At 31.3% G+C, this 22,410-nt stretch overlaps 3 protein-coding genes across 3 annotated transcripts; all 3 read left to right on the top strand.

Annotated features, from left to right (window-relative positions):
- The first annotated feature begins 257 nt into the window (after positions 1 to 257).
- On the top strand, positions 258 to 4,320 carry LOC138935099 (uncharacterized). Its single transcript, XM_070299470.1, has 8 exons — positions 258 to 670; positions 1,013 to 1,422; positions 1,860 to 2,013; positions 2,183 to 2,374; positions 2,695 to 2,972; positions 3,116 to 3,409; positions 3,730 to 3,756; positions 3,927 to 4,320. Exons 1-8 carry the CDS (start codon positions 595 to 597, stop codon positions 4,065 to 4,067), a joined length of 1,572 nt encoding a protein of 523 aa, XP_070155571.1. The 5' UTR covers positions 258 to 594; the 3' UTR covers positions 4,068 to 4,320.
- A 2,122-nt stretch (positions 4,321 to 6,442) lies between these two features.
- LOC138934851 (alpha-tocopherol transfer protein-like) lies at positions 6,443 to 11,461 on the top strand. The gene is made up of 6 exons (XM_070298976.1): positions 6,443 to 6,609; positions 8,529 to 8,667; positions 9,065 to 9,224; positions 9,362 to 9,476; positions 9,933 to 10,296; positions 10,570 to 11,461. The coding sequence occupies exons 2-6, from the start codon at positions 8,529 to 8,531 to the stop codon at positions 10,719 to 10,721; spliced, it is 930 nt and encodes a 309-aa protein (XP_070155077.1). The 5' UTR covers positions 6,443 to 6,609; the 3' UTR covers positions 10,722 to 11,461.
- A 1,176-nt stretch (positions 11,462 to 12,637) lies between these two features.
- Positions 12,638 to 20,016, top strand: LOC138934787 (endoglucanase A). The gene is made up of 7 exons (XM_070298871.1): positions 12,638 to 12,673; positions 14,994 to 15,207; positions 17,436 to 17,679; positions 17,986 to 18,270; positions 18,352 to 18,692; positions 18,924 to 19,173; positions 19,357 to 20,016. The coding sequence occupies exons 2-7, from the start codon at positions 15,175 to 15,177 to the stop codon at positions 19,641 to 19,643; spliced, it is 1,440 nt and encodes a 479-aa protein (XP_070154972.1). The 5' UTR covers positions 12,638 to 12,673; positions 14,994 to 15,174; the 3' UTR covers positions 19,644 to 20,016.
- Positions 20,017 to 22,410: the final 2,394 nt, after the last annotated feature.

Genomic DNA, 22,410 nt, shown 5'->3' with positions numbered 1-22,410 from the left:
TTAATTATACTCATTACGAATTCTTGTCCCATAAACAATGGGATCACAAGATTCTCAATATCGAATGTTTAATACAAAAATATCGCGCATGACGTATTCAAAATATAAAGATTATTTCGTCTTTTCGTTTGAATTCATCGCAATAAACCAATGATTTAAATTATCAAAATACATATTTAAAAATTAGTTAAAAAGTAGTTAAAAAAACTGAATTTAGCGATAATTATGTGATAAATAAAAATAATTTGAAAATTATACGATATTTTGATTAATAAATCATAATTTGTTTGGTTGTTCGGGCAACCGATTTTGTTGATTGGCGACAGCGTGGATTAGTTGTATTTTTGAAAAGAAAACAAGACGGACATATCTTCTCACATAGCAATTACCGAGATCGAACGACGAATTCAAAAGCAAAAAAATCGCATTAACTTTCCTTTTTTGTGCTCTCTTAGATTTTGTGAGAAATCGATTGCACGGAGGTGAGTGGTGTGTACATTCTAAATTACATACGCGATAAGGGAATTTATATAATTGTCGCTAAATTATCTTATTAACAACGTTAAATTAATTTGATTCATATAATAGAAGGCCATGTTTTATCTCGGTATTTTTGCGGTGCTATGGTCGGCGATGACGTGTTCTCTTGGATTCACAATGGATCGTTCAGGTACCCGATATTAATCTTTGCTGTTGTTTTTGCTTTGTTTGAATAATCATATTTGTAAGTATAATTAAGAAAATACAAAGTGCATTAATTACACAAATTATTCAGTCAACTCTCGGTTTTATTTTTCAAGACTTATTATTTCAGATCGCTATGCAGATCTCTATGCATGTCCCAATGTTTTTTCTCCCTTTTTTCGAGAAAATTTAGTAACGTAATAAATATACTCATACAAATGCGTAATGCGCGTCTTTTCATTGTATTTTTCTCAGAAAATTACGAAAATTATTATATACTTGTATTTACATACTTGCACGACTAATGATTTATGTTACACTTCACCAGCAGCGCTTATGCCGCCCACGTGGGACATGGCACCGTCTTTGGACACTTATCAAAGGGTCGAATCCGCGTTGAACAGTAAAACACAGGTGACAAGTACGGACAGAATATTGCAAGCTGCGGATGCGAAAGTGCCGGCAAAACTGACGGAGAGAACAGCGAATAATCAGACACGCGACAAGAGAGCGACAACTGAGAGTAGAGAAATCGGAATGAAACTTATCAATAACACGGCATCGATAATGAGAAATCACGTGTCTGATTCGTCTGAAGAAAACACTAATGTTACTATTATTCCGCGAAATGTCATTCTGCTTTTGATCGACGAGAGGGTAGAGAATGAACAAGGAGAAGAAAATCCATGGGAAAACTACAAAAATAAACTACCGTTCGCGATAGATGGATTTCTTCAAGTACCCTCTTAATCATATTAACTATTTTCCAAATAATTACAAGAAGTAAACCATAAATAATTTGACTTTTTTCTACATTTTACAATAATTAGAACAAAATTTATGCTACTTCTTGTAAACATATATTTAAATGCTATTAATTACTAATGAGAGCAGAGAATTTCGTATTTCAAAAATATAATAATCCACAAATCAAGCAAATCAAAAAGATACATTCATTTTTAGATTGTGTTTAAGAATCTGACAGAATTATAGTATTCAATTTTTACAATTTTAATATTTGTATTGTGGGAAATCTGAATTATCGATATTAATTTTCTTATTCATATTTCGTAATTCGAATCGGAGATTCAATGTGTACAAAATTAATGTCGTTAAATCTTTTTATGCGAATGCATAAATATCTGTATATTATGCATAATTACTACGTTAATTAGAGATGCAATGACAAGATAGAGACCAATGGTACCACTTTGGATGGTGCATTGATTTCTGAAAACAAAGAAAAAGATTGCGATTGCGAGCATATTCTTCGTTCGAATATCGGAGAACTGTTATCCTGGGCGAGACACGCGAGAGGAATGACGACAGGTTTAAGAGTTTTGTTTATCAAATAATAAACAAGTTTATTACCACAAAAAATATATATCCGTAAAATATATACTTTAGAGACTGTATTTTAAACATTAAATCTCAGATAATATAATGTTTACATTTCTTATATCTCGATTACTAATTTTACGGGTACCATCGATTATAGGCGCAATTTCCGGTAGCAACTTTTCCATCCCGTTCATTCCTAGATATAAATTTGATGTATCTAACGACAGCAATGTAAAATTAGAACTACAGGAGAACAAACATGACTTTAACGACGCTTTACAAATCATCGATCTTAGCGACGAAGCGAAATCTGTTCCCTCTTTGATCACAGCTGATCCTAAAACAGAGGGTGAGTTAAGATAGAACAATCAAAGAAATTAATAAATAAAAATAAAAATCTTCTCATAAGTTTTATTATTTTATTATTATAGTTAATATTTGTATAAAAAAATTAAAAGCTTTTTAATACATTGTGTATAAATATAATTTTGAAACTAAAAGAAAGTATAAAAGGGATAAAATTAAATAATTGAACGAAACAATAATTTCGATAATTTCAACAATAGTTCTAAATATAAAACATTAAGCAATAGATAAAACTTTATAATCTTGGCTTAATTTATAAAGAAAAATACAAAATTATAAAAGAACTTATTTTTTAAATTTCAGCAATGAATTATGACGGTACGTGGGATGTTTTTGATATGTTCTCCAAAATTAGAATGGCAATTTTCCAATCCCTGCTCGAATCGTTGAGTAGGAATCGTGTTACATCCGAGAACGATTTTTCATTGCACAGATCGTTTCCTATTAAGCCAACTGTAATTAATTTAATCGAAAATACTATCAAAAAGCTTAAGTCTGTTCCAAACCACAATGGTTACGTATTAGTCGCTGTCGTATCGAAAAGCGAAGGAGCTGCCACTGTCGATCTTATGCAACGCGAAGTAATCCTTGTTTGTATTGAATATTAATAAATTTATCTCTAAATCTCGCTCGAAACATATTTATTCATACATATTAATCAGAATTCTCACACACACACACACACACATATATATATTAATTATTATTTTCCGGATCGATGCAGACTTCTTCGAAAGATACTCTCTTAGTTATGATGCAAATCTGTGCCGGGAACAAGAAATCTGTACCATTCGTCGCGCAAGGACCGAATAATGAAATTCTTCGGGAAGTAGTAACGATCGAGGAACTTCCGATCATGATTAAAAAAGCGATCGCGAGCAATTTCCACGGTGCGGGATGCACAAATAGAAAGAGGCGCGATATTCCGATCGTCTCGCATCTGCCCATCGGGATTTTCTCGCAAGAATTGCCAGCGCAGAAACGAGTTGCCAGAGATAAGGATGCTGTTGAAAAACTGGTAAGGCAAACAGATTGTGATTAATAAATAATGATATGTTTATTAAGTAAAAACTGTGTTAAATATCACAAGTTTAATATTGATGTTTTTGTTTGATGGAACTTGTAACGCTCGTATATAACTTAGTTTCTCGCAGAATAATACTTGATAATATAATAATTGAAAATACAAATATAAATAACACTAAGTTTATATATATAGAGTAGCTATTAAATTAAATTATTAATTATCATAATTGATAATATTTATTTGTAAAGAATAAATATTATTTAAATATAACTTTAACATTAATTACTATATCATTTTATATCTCTGTACAGGAAACGAGTAACTTGACTGATATTAAAGTAAGTTTGATTTTATTCTTAATTCTTTATTGATGAAGATCATTCGTAATAAAATATGCCATCGAAAAAAAGAATTATTGTATTTTTTACAAAAATTTTTTTTTTTAATTTGATTTGACAACCTCCTCATTCCCGAACATGAATACGAATATTTTATGCCTTTTTCTCAGGATACTGTAAGCAACGAAAAGACAACAATTATCGAGAAAGAGAAACAAGCTAGGAGCTCGACTTCGTCCAAGAAAGTGCCATGTGGCCTCGCTACAGCACTTGTCAGTGTCGCGGCCTCGGTCGTCGCCATGGCCGTTTAGACTTCTTCAGCGAAATATAATTTTTATTTCTATCTCATCATATTTCTTTTCTCTATATTTATATGCAAGAAAACGCCGAACTCTCTCTATCAAGAATGCCAATTGAAATGAATTTTGCTGATCTTTTCTTTTATAAAAGAGATAGCAGGAGAAAGAAAGAAATATATTGATTATGAGAGAGAATATGCGCGTTCGGGAAAATTATAATGTTATGTGATCACGATATTATATTTTTTACCAAATTCGTAAATAAACTTTAATGCAGTATATAAGCATTGTTATTCTGATTGCATCAGGATTGCACATTGATTGATTTATATTGTATTTTTCATTTATACAAAGCATCCAATTTCTGTCGACTCATATAATTTAAATAACGGAGCAACTAGCTTTACTTACCGCAAACAGACAATGAAACTTTATATTCTTCGTTGAATTTCTCAACAACTTTATTTCGGCGAATGTTTAATTTACGAGTTGCTTGCAAACGTATTTCAATATAAGTTAGAAAGTTAGGAAAGCGATCCCGATGTTCTCTTTAAGAAAAAAATTAATTTTAAATTCGCAAGGAAGAGGAGAGTACGAGGAAAGTTTATGATGTATCAAAATTTGATCGAATTTAATTAAATAGAAAAGTAAACGCGTCAGTTCACGAAGGCAAGGCTCTCCGATTCTGATATAACAGCGGCAGCTGTTTACCACGTGCGTTTACTCGCTGCAACTTTTTGCTCATTTCGATCAATTTCAAAATCGCGCGATTGCAACCGGCACTTTTATACACACGCGAATTCCTTCGATTATGACGGTCGATGCCGTTCGCGTAATTTTACGCTGGTGCAACAACAACGTAGCAACAACACGAGCCGATTATACTCGCGAAAGAAAGTAAGACGAGGGCATTGGGCGCTGACCGCGATTAGTCAGCATAGTAATTCTATGTACTCGGAAGTGAATATGATATAGAGAAAAATCGAGAAAAAATCGCCATCATCATTTTTACTGACTAGCGATCATGATAATAAAGTTTTTCTGAACTTGTTGTTAATCAGAATCGCGCGTCACTTGATTTTATCGGGAAGCAATCTTATAAATCTTATAGTATAATTATAAATAATTGATTAGATAATAAAATAAAATTGTGCAAAACATTTCGTATAAACATACACCGAAGATTTTCTTATCGCAATCTACATATATCGTTTCAATATCTGATTTGCATATTATTCTCCGTGTGTGCGCAGAATACTTTTTCTACTGTGTGTCTCGAGAACGTATATGCGATGTGTTTAAAGGCGCATGTGGATCGATCATTTGAGAAGAAAGTTTTAGATTTTGTTTATCAGAGCGAGAAGAAGACGGCGCGTCTGCACCAAGAGCGACCAAAACATGTGCGCGCTCACCGGGCGAGGATTTTCATTACGTTACATAAACCTACAATTTCATAAAGTTTCTAAAATCGCGGAATTATATTAAATGCAATAGCGATCGCCGCGTTTCGCCGATAAACAAGACTGAGAGATTGCGAAATTGTTATTGTTGCGTTACAACGGGCGAATGCAAAACTTACAAATGCGTCAGTTTCTTCGTTCTCCAAATTGTCATTAGAATATACAGCGGTTTGCGATATAGTGTTTCCGTTTGTATCTTTTTAGCTACAGAGTATAACATATAACATTTATATATGGTATATCAAAAAATTTATTTACATAAGAAAAAACTGCACTTGTGGTTTAATTATCATAGATAAACTATGACACATATCGCGCTAATTATATAAAAAGTATCATATTTGTATAATAATCAGCCATTTTCAATGATGCGCATTCATATATATATGGCAAAAAATTGAAACGAATTTGATTATTGCTTTATTATCCATAAAGAATATGTTTTATAATACATATGTAATAAGAGATGTAGAAAATAATCGTTTCTTTTCGAAAAAAGCAACTTTTTAAATCCTTCACATCAAGGAGCAATAGAATTTTCTCGCGAAACACTATAATTTTTCATAATGATTTTATAACGAGCAGCTTCGCGTTTTGTTGAAATCATTGCAAATAGATTATTCTATTTTTTTTGGGTGGGGGGAGGGGGGTTTCTTGTAAGAGAGTTTTGTACGTGCTCAAAGTTTTGCACTACGTACGTACATTACTGCCCCCTTTTTTAAATGTGAGCTCTTAAGTAAAAATTTTTTCACACTGCCGAATGTAGTAAAATGATCTCATCTGGCTGTTCCATAAATTAACAATAACGATCGTTAATTAGCAATTCCCCTAAAAATCGCTTATTGATCAGATTTTCTTTCTACCGCGTATAGATAACGGTAAGAGAAGCGGGAGTGGGGTATCCATATGGTATAAAGGAGAACCGGTCCACGAGGTAATCGTGGTTCCCACTCCGTTCTTCGTTTGCCGTCTCTCGAGTTCGCTACTCTGCTTATTTCTCTTTCCGCAACAATCCGAAAGTCATCGTTCGTCGCGATCGATTCGCAGATCGAGTGTCCGTTTGTGCGTCTGATTCGTGTTGAACATCAGCCAAGGTAAGCTTAACTTCAGTATAAGTCGTGTGTGTATAAAAAAAAAAAAAAGATTTTTTTTTTCTATTTTCTAAATGTTTACGTGTCATGATTTTATGTTAAGTTAAATTACAATTATATTGCACTATATATTATAATCAAATTTACGTTCAATACTTTAATAGATTTAATGCCGTTTACCCTCCACAAGAAAGATATGTATTTTCATCTCGCTCGCGATGCCGCTTAAAATTTTTGTGCGGTTATAAAATATATTTAAAATATATGAAATAAAATTTAAGGATATCTCGATATATGCCAACATAAAAATAATAACTCACGATTATATATAACTGATTAATCTTTTACAAACTAAAATAAATACTTTCATCTTTATTTCATATGTATAAAAGAGTGTGAAGATCATAAAACATAAACGGTTAAAATTGAATGTGCTTAATGCTCATAAAAGTATTCTCTTCTTATTACATTAAGGAAAATCTGGACACACATGGTGTAAATTCGGATATTTTATATGATAAAATATTATTTCTCTGAAAATATAAATCTTTCAATGAAATAAAGATATTAATACACATATATAAACAAATAAAATATTACATCTAATTTTATCTATTTACATCGACGCAATAAAAATATCTTATATTAATTATCAGCGTTTTTGAGATCTTAAATTTTACTTATCTTGTTGAAAATATCGAGATCTCTTACATGTTAAACTGTCTTTAAATTATCTTAATTATTTACAACAAAATAAAAGAGATTAAATGACTTCAACATATTATTTTCATTGTGCCAATTCAAATTTTACGACGGACAGTTTTTAGCAACCTAATCGTTATGCAAAATAAAAATTGTAAAAATTTGTTCTATAATTGCCGTTATTATACAATAATAATAATAATAATAATAATAATAATAATAATAATAATAATAATAATAATAATAATGGAGAAAATTATATCATTTATATTAATAATAAAATATATTATAATAATTGAAATTCTTTTAAGTTGGTTAAAATTTAAAATTAGCATAAGTATCTTATTAATTTTACATTATCTAAAAATAGATTTGTATGGAATTTCTTAAATTTGCATCTTTTCGTCACAAGGTTATAATACTACAAACTTTATCCTATCACTTTTAAAACACTCGTAAACTTTCACGCTAGCCAAATTCTCCGCGTTTTATCTTGTGGCCAATAATACTTATATGGTGTATAATTATTCTGTAGAGAGAAGATATTATATTGCGTTAGAGAAATTGAGAAAGTAATTGAAGAAAATAATGAGCTTTTCAAAATTTTTACTTCGTTTTCTCTAATTTTTTTAAAGTGACAATTTTGTTATCGAGCTTTACACAATTGTTCTCTTAATGATGAGGAGATTACATAAAGTGTTACAAAATTTTTTTATACAGACAACAATGAGATATTGTTAACTTTTCGGTAGCTAATGGCGCTGAGAGAGAAAAAAAATCGAAGAAAAAAAAATATATAACAGAACAATATCGGCGCTTCCGAAACGAGAAAAGATAAAAGCCAAGAAACATTCTCTTTACTTCTCAATCCGTGAAGCCGCGACGAGTTTAGAGAAAGTTTTGGTTGAGCAAGTCGCTTTGGTCAGCATTAATTCCTGACATAAGAACGATGGGTATCTTAACCGGTTGTGTAATCCATGTAGTGCACATTACATGCAACCGAACACGTGCAAACCGAAAAAGAATTATATAGGCATTATGTACAATGTGTGTGCCCAATTTATTCTCCAGTAATTTAATTTTACGCTTTCTAATTTAGAAAAAAGAGAATACTGAAATTATATTTTATAATATTTTATTACATACAAATTTCCTTGAATGTTCCCTGATCCGCGTGTGTATTTTTATACTTAATATTTCTTACTACGATCTGTTTGTAGATGTTGCTGCTACAACCTACACTTGAAATGTCTAAGCAGATACAGGCTGAGCTGAATGAGAATCCAGCGACCCGTGATAAGGACCTCAAGATGATTAAGGAATGGCTCGCTAAACAACCTCATTTACCTCAGTTTGATGGTACATTTTTCGATTAAACTATCAAAAATTAATCACAAAACAGGCGTCATCCCAAGTTCGGCGGGCTAAAGTTTTTTTTTTGAAGAATCTATCATTTTCGACTAAAATCGGAGAGGGAAGAGAATTCTGTTTGCGACTGTGTATAGTGTAATATAGAAAATGTTTGATTTGCTATATTATCGCATTTAATATTAAAGATACACAAAGGGAGAGAAAGTCAATGCAAAAAGTAGTGAAATATGTGTAAGAAAATATTGAAATTGTACGATATGCTCCGGGGATAGTTTAATGTTTCGATCATTCTCAGAGGGATGCTGAAATTTATAAGACAAATATTAAATTTAATCACTAAATTATACAGAGACTCGAAATAATGCAATCTGATTTTTCTTTTCAGATGACCAAAGAATAATGACGTTTCTACGCGGATCCAAATTTTCTTTGGAGAAATGCAAACAAAAACTAGACATGTATTTCACGATGCGTGCAGTGATTCCCGAATTTTTCTCTAATCGTGATATAACGAGGCCGTCGTTGCAAGATGTAGCGAAACATGTGTAAGGAAATATTGTATAGTGACTGTTGGTGATAGTTGAAGGTTTCAATCATTCTCAAAGAGACGCGCGAGATGAGAAATTTATATATAAATTTACTAGATAAATAATTAATTTTTTGCTTCATCTTCTTCTTCTAGACAAATACCTGCTTTGCCTGGTTTGACAAAGAACGGACGTCGTGTGATCATAATGCGAGCTATCATTAATAAAGACGCGCCAATAACCGTATCCTATATCACGGAAGCTATGAAGGTACACATTTATTTTTCTCGGTTATCGATGATGCAAGTATGGATTGAAAAAGAAACGCGCACTTTCCTCGAGTCAAATCAATCAATCCAGTTATTCTATAATATACCTAAATATCAGCAATCAATTCTTTAAAATATGCTTGGTATCCTTGAAAAAAAAATACATTTTATCGTTTATAACATAAAACCGAATTAAATTCGTTTATTATTCCAGTGTAAAAGAGAGAACATTTTTTATTATTGAAGAGTATATTTTATAGAATTTTTTTACGATATTATTATTACTATTATTTTATTTTTTATTAATACAATATCAATAGCTGGAACTCATTCAAATATATCGATCCCAATCCCGATATTTTGAAAACTACAATTTTACATTGTACGTTAATATTTTATACTATACTTATATTTTACTTTCTTTCTCTCAATATAAAAAAATATATTGTTGTTAAAGATGGTCTTTATGATCGGCGATGTGCGCCTCAAGGAGGAGACCCATGGCGTTGCCGGAGACATTTATGTCTTTGACGCTTCTGTCGCGACGCCCTCGTATTTTGCCAAGTTTACGCCGACTTTGGTAAAGAAGTTTCTGGTCTGTGCTCAAGAGGCGTATCCAGCAAAAGTAAAAGAAGTGCACGTAATAAACATCAGCCCGCTCGTCGACACGATTCTTAATTTCGTCAAGCCATTCCTGAAAGAGAAGATACGCAATCGCATCTACATGCACAGCAACATTGAGTCACTCTACAATTACATACCTAAGGAGATACTGCCGACCGAGTACGGCGGAGACGCCGGCCCCATCATTGATATTCACGGTACGATATTTTATTTATTTTATTAATGCGAAATTATAAAATGTGTTCCGGAATGCCATTTAATTTTAATGGCAATTTCTTTGAGTTTCTTGAATATTTAGTTTTTTTCCTATCTTTGCTATCATGTAAATATCTTTATTATAAAAAGGCTTCTAACTTATATAAGATACAGTTGTAATCGGAATAATAATTTGGATAAATGCGTAGAAAATACGTTAAATATTTTCGATGTTAAAACAAACTTTCTAACAAATGTTGCTCATTATTTTTTAGAGATGTGGCTGAAGAAATTGGAGGAATATGGACCGTGGTTCGCGGAACAAGAAGCTGTGAAAGCTAACGAGGCCTTACGACCAGATAAACCAAAGACGCAGGACGATCTATTCGGTATCGACGGATCCTTCCGGCAGCTTACCATCGATTAAATTGATTAATGCGCCACGGACTGTGTCGTCAACGTAATCATCGCCAACGGCAATCGTTAATTAGAACGTTCGTTCGCGTTAGAAGCAGAAACTTCGACGTCGACCGATCGTACGTTATGCCCGTGTGATGAATACTTTAATGCATCTTCCTCTTTCAAACAATTATAATCGAATTATGAACTTTTGTACAGAATTTATACACGATATCGATTTTCTTCAAAGTCGTTTACGACGATAACGAATAAAAAAATTTAATTGGGAAGCTCGTTTGCGGAGAATAATAGAGATAGTAAATATTCTGTCAAAAGAAATAACGCAATGCTAATAGAGTATATTTTGTATTTTTTATTATTAACGGCAGTTTTTATTTATTTTTATAATTAGAAACACTCTCTAATTACAACATTGATTACGATTTAATATAAAGCGTTGTTTAAAATAATGTAAAAACAAAATATATATTTTTTTTTACGTAGAAAAAAATTTATCTTATTATATTATTAATCTCTTGGATAATACCGATGACTTCTGATGAGATGTATACGCATAAAGTTATAATAATTGAATATTTCAGCGTCTCTCTGAGAAATTTATGTGAGTGAAATGTAATATTTTTATATGTGTGAGATTATATCAATGATAAGAGATACGATCCCAAAAATATTTTTTATTTCTTGAATCACAATGTGTAATTGATATTTTAAACAATTATTTTATTAATAAAATTGTGTGTGTTGTGACGTTGGCGTTGGCGTTATTTATCGTTTACGCGATATATTTTTTAATTTGAGATGTCTTTTATTGATATCCCACTTCGAGATAATTACGTAAATAAAATCTCGAAATAAAATGTACGATTACAAATAATTGAATTAAAATTGAGTAAACTTTTGTCATTAATTTTCCAAAATATATTCTCTTCACAGATATATTAAATGTACAAATTCTTCATGTTCTATATCTATATAAATAATTCAGGTAATAAGAAGTATATGATTTTTATCATGTAGCTTATACAAGAGATCTATACATGATTACATATTACAATAACGAGTCGATGACTGAAGTTGCATCTCAGAAAACAACGTAAAATTTCGGAGACCTTGTGGCAAAACGCGAGGATTGCCTGTTCTTGGAAAAATGAATTTTTTGAGGCCAACTGCAATGTTGATTGCCAGTCATTAATTTTTCTCCAAGTGGAACAACAAAATAAGATTCAATAAGAATGTCATATCCAGTGAAAGCTACACGCGAACCTAACCGTTGTGCTAAAATTACCCGAGTTTCCGTTTGCGTTCACTCGATTTCCTGGGATAATTATCTCCACCATTAGGTTTTGATGATTATCAATGAGAAATATGACCGGCTGAGAAATTTTACAATAATTTTTGCTTTTTTTGATAAGAAGATTGGAATAATTATCCGCTATGTAAAATAGATATATCGCGTGTATGATTTATGCAAGTTTTATTAAAATTATTCCATTTACTTTTATCGTCACACTATTTAATATCCTAATGATCGTTCAACATATAGCAATTAGCGAATCAGTATAAATTATTTATTGAATTATTTGTTTTCAGTTTTTCAAATTTGCTTTCCAAAAACATTTTCTTTTTATACTTTAACTTAAAGATCTATATTGTTCCCAAGAGTTTAATTATTGAGAAATCTTCACTAAAAAAGACACATGTGTGTCGTTCTAGTTTCTAAATGTGGTTTCACGAGATTCGATGATAATAATTTGATAAGTGTGACAAACGAAAATAAATTTCTTCGAAGTAGTATCGCGATATAATATTCATCGTGATATCCTGTATGCAAGACAGATATTCGCCTTTCTTCCCGTGCAAACGCGTCCCCACTTCTTCGTCTTTTCAGTCGCTCGCGATCGTCATTGAACCTGCAGTCAGTCAGTCAGTCAGTCAGTCAGCCCATCAATCAGTCGCTTAGTAAGTTTGTCATTCGATCAATCAATCGATCGAACTTTGTACAATTCGGTGCGCGATCAATAAAACGTATTGATAATTAATATTCAATAATATAAGGTGTATAATAATCATTTAAGCTTTGGGCAGTTGATCTTTAACTTACTACAGCAATGAATTTAAGAAAATATTAATTCGTGAAAATAATTGTGTGGAAAAAAACGTGAAAGTGTATGTTAATAAAAATTATCTTTAGCAATCAATAAAGCTATCTATATCCGCTAATATCATTTAACAGATTTTATATTCGTATAAAAAAATCAAAGATTATTATTATTAAAAATAATAAAAAATAAAATTAAAAATAAATTATTAGATAATAAAATGAGAAAATACATTGTACAAATTTATGAAAAAATTATAAAAAATTTATTGAGACATTTTTTTCATTATTATTTTTATAGCCTCTTTCTCCGAAGTGTAATTGTTTGATAAAATCTACTCTCTTTTATTTTATTAGTTAAATTTAGAAAGACTCGAAGTAAAAGAATTCTGTCTAATTTTCGGAAAATATCAATTATTCGATTTTTTTTTTCGCTATATAATATACGTATGTGACATACGCGATCGCGAAATTATTGAGCGAGTCTGCCGAGAAAGAATTACTACTTTTCTCACGACTAATTATTCGTATTTTGTTTTATGTTGCTTCAACAACGCAGGATTTCTCAATAATTTCTAGAGTGCCTGCATAAGTACACTAATTTCTTGCTTTCTCCCTCGTCAGTCGTATTGCGCGAATTTACTTAAAATAGTAGTCTCACGTAAACTCTCAAGTAAAGAGAACGGATTGTGTATATTTAAATATTTTAGAAAACTTCTCAATTTAATTTTATATATATAACCAATTTGTCGATTATAATATTGTGTCAATAAAATGTAATGTCTTTGTAACGCAATATATTCCCAGTCATAAAATTAATATATCGTATATCTACAGTTTGAGAATTATCAATCAAGTCAATAAGTCCATTTGTGCTATAATAATTAGTGATAATTAGTCTCTGAATTTTTTATCCTCATCTTAATGTAAATAATTCAACAATGAACTCGACGTTTGCGTAAAATAAAGAGCACGATTAATGTCGAAAGTATTATGTAAAGTACTACGTATTCTAGTGATAGTGCATGTGCTATTGTAATTAACCGTGTTTTTGCAAATGTTGTATATTATGAAAATGCAACAGAGAACAAACAAGAGAAGAGGACACATTGAGCAACGGCAAAACGACCATAAGAGAGAGAGAGAGAGAGAGAGAGAGAGAGAGAGAGAGAGAGAGAGAGAGAGAGATGAGCAATCTCTATTAATAAATTAAATTACTTTAATAAATATAAATAAAATAAAATAACTAATTTAATAATAATTTATAATTAATTAAATTAAATTAAATTAATTTATAAATTATATTTTTTAAATGCAATCTTATATATACAATATAACAAATTTCAAATTGAATTATATATTTATTTACCTATTTATCTATTTATATAAATACGCGCTCAATAGTTATTTTTTAAAAATATTAATTACATTAAATATATTAATTTAAATATTTTATAATAATATTTAATAAAAATGTAAAAGAGTTGAAATGGCGATAAATTATAGAGAATAGCATGACGTGATCAAACCAAAAAGTGTAGGAAAATAATAGCCAAAAAAATAGCTTAACAAGGGATAGAATAAGAAAAAAGTGGATACAAATTGTTTGGTTTTATATCGCAGGTATAACTACCGGTAGTGGAAAATATTCGATTTTTTTTCTGGGAAATATAACGTAAGAAAAAACTACAAAGACTACGATTGTCGTCCTCAAACTCGTAGAAAATGACTGATCTTTTCTAGGAAATATAACATAAAAAAAAAACAACAGAAAGACTGCGATTGTCGTCCTCAAACTCGACATTTCTCAGTTTCCCGCGAGTTTTCTTCGGGATCGCAACAATTTAAGTGCATCCGAGTTTGGTCAATAGGGAAAAGACTCGGTGTAATTGCAGTGAATTTAAATTTCGATATTATTTTAAATGCTAAATATGATATGTCGATTTTCTCATTTTGCAGATAAACGTAGAAGTCATCGAAAAATGCACTTATTTTATTGAAATAATAAAGATTTAAATACATAATAAAGATTTAAATACATAAAATAGGTTTCAGTTTCTCAGGTTTATTTATTTATTTATTTTTTATTTAATCCATTATTGCTTTATCAACAATAATATTTGCAAAATAATTAATATTGAAATATTTATACCGGAAATCGTCATCTATCTTTAATTTTAGAGAGATACAAGCAAACGAGAGCTTTACGAAGAAAAGCGCATCGCTTTCACGCGAAATGCGTCATTTGCAGATTGGCGTCGACATTCTGTCAAGATAGACGATATCACGCGTGAAGTTTCTAAATCCACGTGACGCGCGCGTCGCGCTCACACTTCCGGGACGATAATATAGCGAAGGCAAAATGAAGCTCGAAATCTTCAACAAGTGCATCACGGTGAGTTTTTCTCGTCAATAATCTCTAGTGTCGTGATTTGCAATTATATCTGTTGCGTATTGCATTAACTCGTAACACTCGAATGTTTGAACATGCGTTTCACATGCGGGAAAATACGCGTGAGGAAGAGAATGAGAGAAGAGTGCAACAAAACGCGTAATAAATGACAGGAAAAAAATGAGCACTTAAGAAGATTTTCTAAAAACCTTAATTATTAGTATATAATCGTTAATTTGCCAAAATTTTAACAACGGAATATACATTGTATTGTAATTATGTACATTAATAAAAATACGTAATTTTTTATACCGACAATTTCCGAGATACTTAAAAATGACATATTATATTTGATGATTTTCATTATTATTGTTACTTTTTTTACCATGATTGGGTTCTCATGGAGTGAACGAAAATCCTAGTGAAATGTCGACTTTCGGTTTCCATTTCTCAGTGAGAGAGAGTTTCTGTTACTACTATACGCAGCGAGATATATGTATATGCGCTCTTACTTCGGGCATACGTTTGAAAAATATTCCGCGAAAGAAGTTCCCACGCAAGTAGAAATACACGAGTTCACAATAAGGACGATATTTGCCGAAGCTATTGGCGTTTGTCATACAGAAATTACACGGTCGACGAACTGAGGATTTCTTGGAAAGCTGAAGAATGCTCTGGCGACAAGGAAGCGGGACCAAACGCGTCTCCAAACTTACTTTTTCTTTTCTTCTCATATATATCGGTTTCTCGTATTCACGAATTAAATATCTCGTGGATGTTTTTGTCACAGAGATATATTTATAAGTAAAACGATAAATAATCTAAAGCAAAAGAGAGAGAGAGAGAGAGAGAGAGAGAATTAGCTTCAATTATAAGAGATGACATTTTTTATATATTTCAAAGATTTTATTTTTTTAAAAAAAGCAGACTATATTTGCCGGTGTTTGGACAAAAATCTAATAAATTAAATAATTCTCGAATTCTTTGCGTTTTAGTTAAAATATATAATTCTCGAAAGATCAAGAGTTATTATCGTCTTTATCTGATTTATATCTTATATTTATATCAACTGTCTATATTATGTTTCCTTAAGGCCTTCGATAACACGTATATTTGCAATAGTTTTTCTAATCGTCAAACTGTTGACCCACACACACACACACACACACACACACACACTGACGTTGATACTTTTGCTCGAAATAAATAAAAAAAAACTATATCTCATCTCTATTTTGAATCATCTTACTCAATCATGCTAATGTTGGAGAATTTCGAGGTCCCAGCAATTTATTAAAAATCGAAATAAAATTGCTTAAAAACATTTTATTACTGAACTTGACGAAGAATCTTTTCTATTTCCGGAACAAGTTTTTTGCAAAATATGTGATTCATAAAAACATATATTTATTCTTGCAAAAAAATTTATTGTGGCTACCGCTATCGTAAAAAACCGCATCTTTGTGTTTATTTCCTCAAACATTAAATATTAAATAAATTTGAAACAGACATAAAATTCATTTTGTGTTTAAATCACGCGGATGCAGTTATAGCCGTGCAAGAGTTTAATCTCTAACGAAGATGGATCGTAACGAAAGATCCAGCTCGAATAAATCGCGTTTAAGTCCGTCACGTAGCTCGTACGTGCCTTGTGGATTTATCACGACGATTCGTGCGATTTTGCCATATTGTCGGTTATAAGAAGAGAGAAACAAGATTCGTGATAGAGAAATCTTCTGTGTATGCATTATTCTGTGTGGTTTTTTAATAAAGCGATCGATGCAACTACAATGTGTTTATTATTCTACTTTTTGAAGAATTTACGTTGATTGGATCTGATGAGAGAAAAAAATAAGCGAGAGCATAGATATCGATGATAGATATCAATTCTCATATTTATTCTGTGGTCGTCGTGAAATAGCTTCATCTCGTTATGCGGATCAAAGTGATTAAAATTCGATCGTCCATCGAAATTGAAAATGGTTAGCCTTTCTCGTAAAACGAGAAATCGAGTATACTTTACGTAAACCTTGATCGCACAGATTACTATATACACAGATGATATTATAAGACTGTAGACCGTATGCAAAATTTAAGACTCTACACGACATTGCTCTACATTATCCTCGGTGCACGTGCACTATAAAATCATCATTACATGCGCTCTTGGCGAACACTTTCGCCATTCGACGATGATATTAAACGGCTGTTAATATGTTATTTATTGACAGATTCTGTTGGTAATATTAATTACCTCAACGTACACGGTAAATGCCTTTATGAAAAATGGCAACAATATGAAAGTAATCGAGAACGGAAAAAATTATTCTCAAGTCCTGGAGCTTTCGTTATTGTTTTACGAAGCGCAACGTTCTGGAAAGTTGCCAAAAGACAATAGAATCCCATGGCGAGGCGATTCCGCATTGAATGACCGTAGTTCAAACGGCGAGGATCTAACTGGAGGATACTACGATGGTAATAAATCGTCAAGTCATTTAGAGAATTGAAAAAAAATAAGGAGAAAATTGTTCGATAATATTTAAATATATATATTTAAATTTTTTAATATATTATTTAAATCTTTATATTTATTATTTAAATTTAAAATTCTTATTTTTATTAAAGACGTCTACGTAGAAGTGACAAGGAAAATATATCCTTGTTTGGCATATAATGCAGATTAATGACGATATACCATAATGATTTATTAAATTTCTTGGCAATGAAAAACTGTGCAATTTATTTCACGAAACTATAATCATCTTTGTTATTTTTGTTCAGCTGGTGACTTTGTAAAGTTTAGCTTCACAATGGTTTCCGCGATGACACTTTTGGCTTGGGGTGTGGTGAGTTGGCCGGAGGCTTATAACATCTCCGATCAACTAGACGAAATCCATAAAACTATCAAATGGGCTACAGATTACATCATCAAATGTCACGTAAGTGAGAACGTGCTATATGGACAAGTCGGCAATTTTAATGACGATCATCGGTTTTGGGGGAGACCCGAGGAGCTGCCGAATAACACTGTCAGACCAGCTTACAAAATTGATCCTGAGCATCCTGGTACGGTATACGTCGATAAATCTATATATATATAATTAAAATAAATTATATTTTGCTTGATTTGTCATTAATCGATCGTAGGTTCTGATCTCGCCGGCGAAACGGCGGCTGCTCTTGCGGCTTCGAGCATCGTCTTCGCGAACGTCGATCCTGAGTACAGCGCCGAGTGTCTCAAACATGCTGAACAGCTTTATAAATTTGCTAATACTTACCGCGGTCTTTATCACGAAGCCATACCAAACGCAAAACAATTTTACGAGAGCACGGGTTACGGCGACGAGCTAGCATGGGCGGCTGTTTGGCTTTTCAAGGCGACCAAAAACTTCGTGTATCTCAACGATACCGTCGATCATTATCAGCAATTCCATCTCGATAAACGGCCAAATGAATTCTTTTACAACAACAAGATCGCCGGAGTTCAGGTGAAAAAATTTCGATAACTTATTATTTATTTACACGACTTTTATCATATTTATCTCGATAACATATCTGTCTCAAAAGATTTAAAATTTTTTGACAAATATATTTTAGCTTTTTTAAATTAAGATCTTTTCGATTGCAAAAAGAATTATGAATAATAATTTACCAAATGAGATGGTATCTTGTCTCTTTTATTATCTTCAGCTAACACAGATTTTTTTAATTTCTCGTAGATATTGCTGGCTCAATTAACAAGACAATCCAAGTATCAAAAAGCCACTCGCGACTTTTGCGACTTCTCGATGCAACAACAGACACGCACGCCCAAGGGTCTTCTGTATATTAGCAAGTTGGGTACTCTTCGTCACGCCGCTAATGTGGCCTTTATCTGCTTGGAAGCGACGGATTTTATTGAAATTGACGACTCGTATAAATATTGTCAATTTGCCAAAGAACAGATTGATTATATGCTGGGTAAAACAGGTAAAACTTGAATAAAAATGTTTTTATTTTCAAAAGGAAATTATACATATATTTCTATTCAACGCGCATTTATTTCACAAGTCGTAATGACGACTTATCGTTTTTCATAGATGTTGAATCAATTTTTTTTTTTTTTTTTTTCCATCTTTGTTGAACTCCGTTTTACTTCCGTATAATTTTTAGGAAGAAGTTACGTGGTCGGATACGGTAGAAATTCACCGGGACAGCCGCATCATGCTGCGTCTTCTTGCCCGGATAAACCAGCGCCCTGCGGATGGAGAGAATTCGATAGTAACGAGTCGAATCCGCAGATTCTTTACGGTGCTCTAGTTTCCGGACCTAATAAAAGAGACTTGTTTAGAGATACGCGGGAGGAGGATATTTACACGGAAGTCATGGTAGACTATAACGCTGGTTTTACTAGCGCGCTCGCCGGACTACTACATTGCATAATGAAGGGCATTATTTAATCATCGAAAAAAAATTAATCTTCTGTAGCTGTAATTGACATATGTATAGAAACATTTTCGTGTTTAAAAATTAAACGAGCTTTTCGTTATGTGCGCGAGATACTTTTTTGTGAAATATTGTATTTGTCAATGTAAAAAATGTATATTTAATTTAATTTTACACGATTTGTAACTTTAATTCTATGTTAATTAAAAGTGAAGAGATAGCGTTATAATTGAAATAACATTATGTTTTCTAAAGCGTTGGAATAGAAACATGCTTAGATTGGAGAATCATCGATCGTAATCTATCATGATGACCGTATATGTAAAAGAGTAAAATAGAATAAATAGCTTTTACGACAAGCAAAAAATATATAAATATATATTATAGACGATATTATATAGAACATAATATTGTTCGAGAAGAGACGCGTACTGTCAGTCAATTTTTCTTAATTTATTTTCTGTCTTTTGTTTTAATTTATATTTTTTAATGTCTAAAAGAGAATAACTTAATTATGTCTGTTATGTATTATTCGATATTTTAAAAATCAAAAATGTGTGAAACATATTAATTAATAAATAATCTAAATAATTATTAATCTTTTGCATTGGCTAATTTATGTTCAAATATGATGTGTGCTCTGATTACTCATTTTTAAAAAAGGCATGTTAAATCGATACTTGCAAGTATTATTGCTTCTTCCCCCCCCCTACCCCCTCCACCCCCCGCGCGATGTTGATTGATTATCTCGACACTGCGCTGTGCATTACTTCATATCAATGAAAGATTGTCCTGGCTGAGCCGCGCATTCGACAGTTTAAATATTAAGTATATGTGTATAATTTTAATTTATTTGATTTTGAAAAAAACGAGTAACTAGAGTTAATATCTAAATAATATTATAAATAGGTATGTGAAAAAATTAATTAACGCTGTTAATGATTAAAACTTCTTACTATATGTTTCGACAGGCATTTGAAACGCTTTTTATAATCATGTCTATAATAGGACATTTGTAAATATAGATATGAAATGTAATGCCCATGTATTACATTTTATTTTGTACATAATAAATATATATACGCAATTTTTTATTTATAAAAAAAGGTGTAGGATGTGTTATTTTTGAAATCATTCATAATAAGTTTTAATTTTTCTACTAGTCAATTTTTCATTTAAATCGTAGAAAAATTAAATTTATTAATTTTTCTACAAATTTTTTACAATTAATTTTCACTTTTTATTTTTTTTTTTTTTTTAAAGAATCCCACTTTTTAGTTTCCTTAAGAATTTTAAGAAATTAAATACTTATGGAATTAAATGACTATCTTAAGATAGTTCTAATATATCCTAGCAACCCTACTTAGCTTTGCTAGCTAAGCCAGCGAGAATCCGGGAACACCGAGATTTTGGGGAGTATGTCTTAATCGCGTATCGTAATCGCGTATTCTAATCGCGTAGCCTAATCGCGTACCCTAATTGCGTGCCCTATTCGCGTATTTTACTCACGTGTCCTATTCACGTGTCTTATAGAATGCATCGGTAGCATTCTTGATTATGTGCCATCATTGCACGTAGAAATGCGCAAACACATGTATCGCTCAATATGTGCATTTTTGCGCCCTTTAACCCAGCCATATTCATTCTGACTACATCAGCCAGCATGTAGTTTTGACTTCTATCAGAAGTCAATAAAGAAGAAAAATTCCTTCCATAGCCAGCTAATTATTTATGTTGCCAACGCCGCCAAGGTAAATACTATTATTGTTAATTCGCTGCCGAAATATTTCAAGTACTACGATATATATATATATATATATATATATATATATATATATATATATATATATACACACCCAACAATATTAAATTTTCTATAAGTATATATTTAATGTTTAATTTAATATTTATATAAGTATATATTTTAAATTAATTTTAAATACAGTACTTTAAAGATAAATTTTTTCGCAATTCCGGTTTTTTATTTAGAGTTCTGGGTAGCATCCCACGAAATATGAAAGAAACTTCTTACGCTCCAATATTGCAAGAGATATCGCGATTTTTTAATCATTTTTGTCTATTATTATTTATAAAAAAATAAAGACTAAATGGCGCATTTTATAATATTTTATTTATAACACACACACACACACACACACACACACATATAATATTCTAATAATATGTCGTGAGCAGCTCTCATTGAGATATCCAATTTTAAAAAGATGTGTTAAATTGATACTCGCAAGTATTGTTATCTCTTTTCTCTGTCATGCTGATCGATTATTGATGACGCTGCGCTGTGCATTTACTTTATATCTATAAAAGCCTGTCACAATTGTCATAACTGTCATGAGCGACGCATTTGACAGTTCAAATATTAAGTGTATGTGTAATTTTTATTTAATTTATTTTGAGAAAACGGAGAACTAAAGTTAATTCGTGTAAATAATTATACACACATACACATAGAATAAATGGCGCGCGTGGTTATAGTGTTCTAGTAAAATTAAACTGTACAGTTTCCTTTAATAAATCGTATTAAAAATATGAGTATATATTATTAAATGAAAAATTTTAAAATATTTAAAAGCATATAATTTAGCAGAACAGAGGCAAAACTTTTCATAAATGCCAGAATTTTCCAATGTGCGAAAAACGAGACTTATTTTATGCATATTCTTTCAAGTTATTTTTTCTTTTCAATCTTTTTAACGATAATCGCTTTCATCGACAGATATAATGTTAACGATAACTATTGTATTGACACAATATGCTTTC

The sequence above is a fragment of the Polyergus mexicanus genome, unplaced genomic scaffold, assembly GCF_030449975.1.
Source record: "Polyergus mexicanus isolate NDT 795.1 unplaced genomic scaffold, iyPolMexi1.0 SCAF_7, whole genome shotgun sequence".
Taxonomy (NCBI): domain Eukaryota; kingdom Metazoa; phylum Arthropoda; class Insecta; order Hymenoptera; family Formicidae; genus Polyergus; species Polyergus mexicanus.
This window is presented reverse-complemented; position numbering and strand designations above follow the sequence as displayed.

Excerpts from the sequence above, each read along its gene's own strand:
- LOC138934787 (XM_070298871.1), top strand. The coding sequence starts at position 15,175 with ATGAAGCTCGAAATCTTCAACAAGTGCATCACG. Across the intron at positions 18,271-18,351 it reads AATTGATCCTGAGCATCCTG|GTTCTGATCTCGCCGGCGAA; the intron begins GTACGGTATACG and ends AATCGATCGTAG. Across the intron at positions 18,693-18,923 it reads ACAAGATCGCCGGAGTTCAG|ATATTGCTGGCTCAATTAAC; the intron begins GTGAAAAAATTT and ends AATTTCTCGTAG.
- LOC138935099 (XM_070299470.1), top strand. The coding sequence starts at position 595 with ATGTTTTATCTCGGTATTTTTGCGGTGCTATGGTCGGCGATGACGTGT. Across the intron at positions 1,423-1,859 it reads CGATAGATGGATTTCTTCAA|AGATGCAATGACAAGATAGA; the intron begins GTACCCTCTTAA and ends TACGTTAATTAG. Across the intron at positions 3,410-3,729 it reads AGGATGCTGTTGAAAAACTG|GAAACGAGTAACTTGACTGA; the intron begins GTAAGGCAAACA and ends ATCTCTGTACAG.
- LOC138934851 (XM_070298976.1), top strand. The coding sequence starts at position 8,529 with ATGTTGCTGCTACAACCTACACTTGAAATGTCTAAGCAGATACAGGCT. Across the intron at positions 9,225-9,361 it reads CAAGATGTAGCGAAACATGT|ACAAATACCTGCTTTGCCTG; the intron begins GTAAGGAAATAT and ends TTCTTCTTCTAG. Across the intron at positions 9,477-9,932 it reads ATATCACGGAAGCTATGAAG|ATGGTCTTTATGATCGGCGA; the intron begins GTACACATTTAT and ends TTGTTGTTAAAG.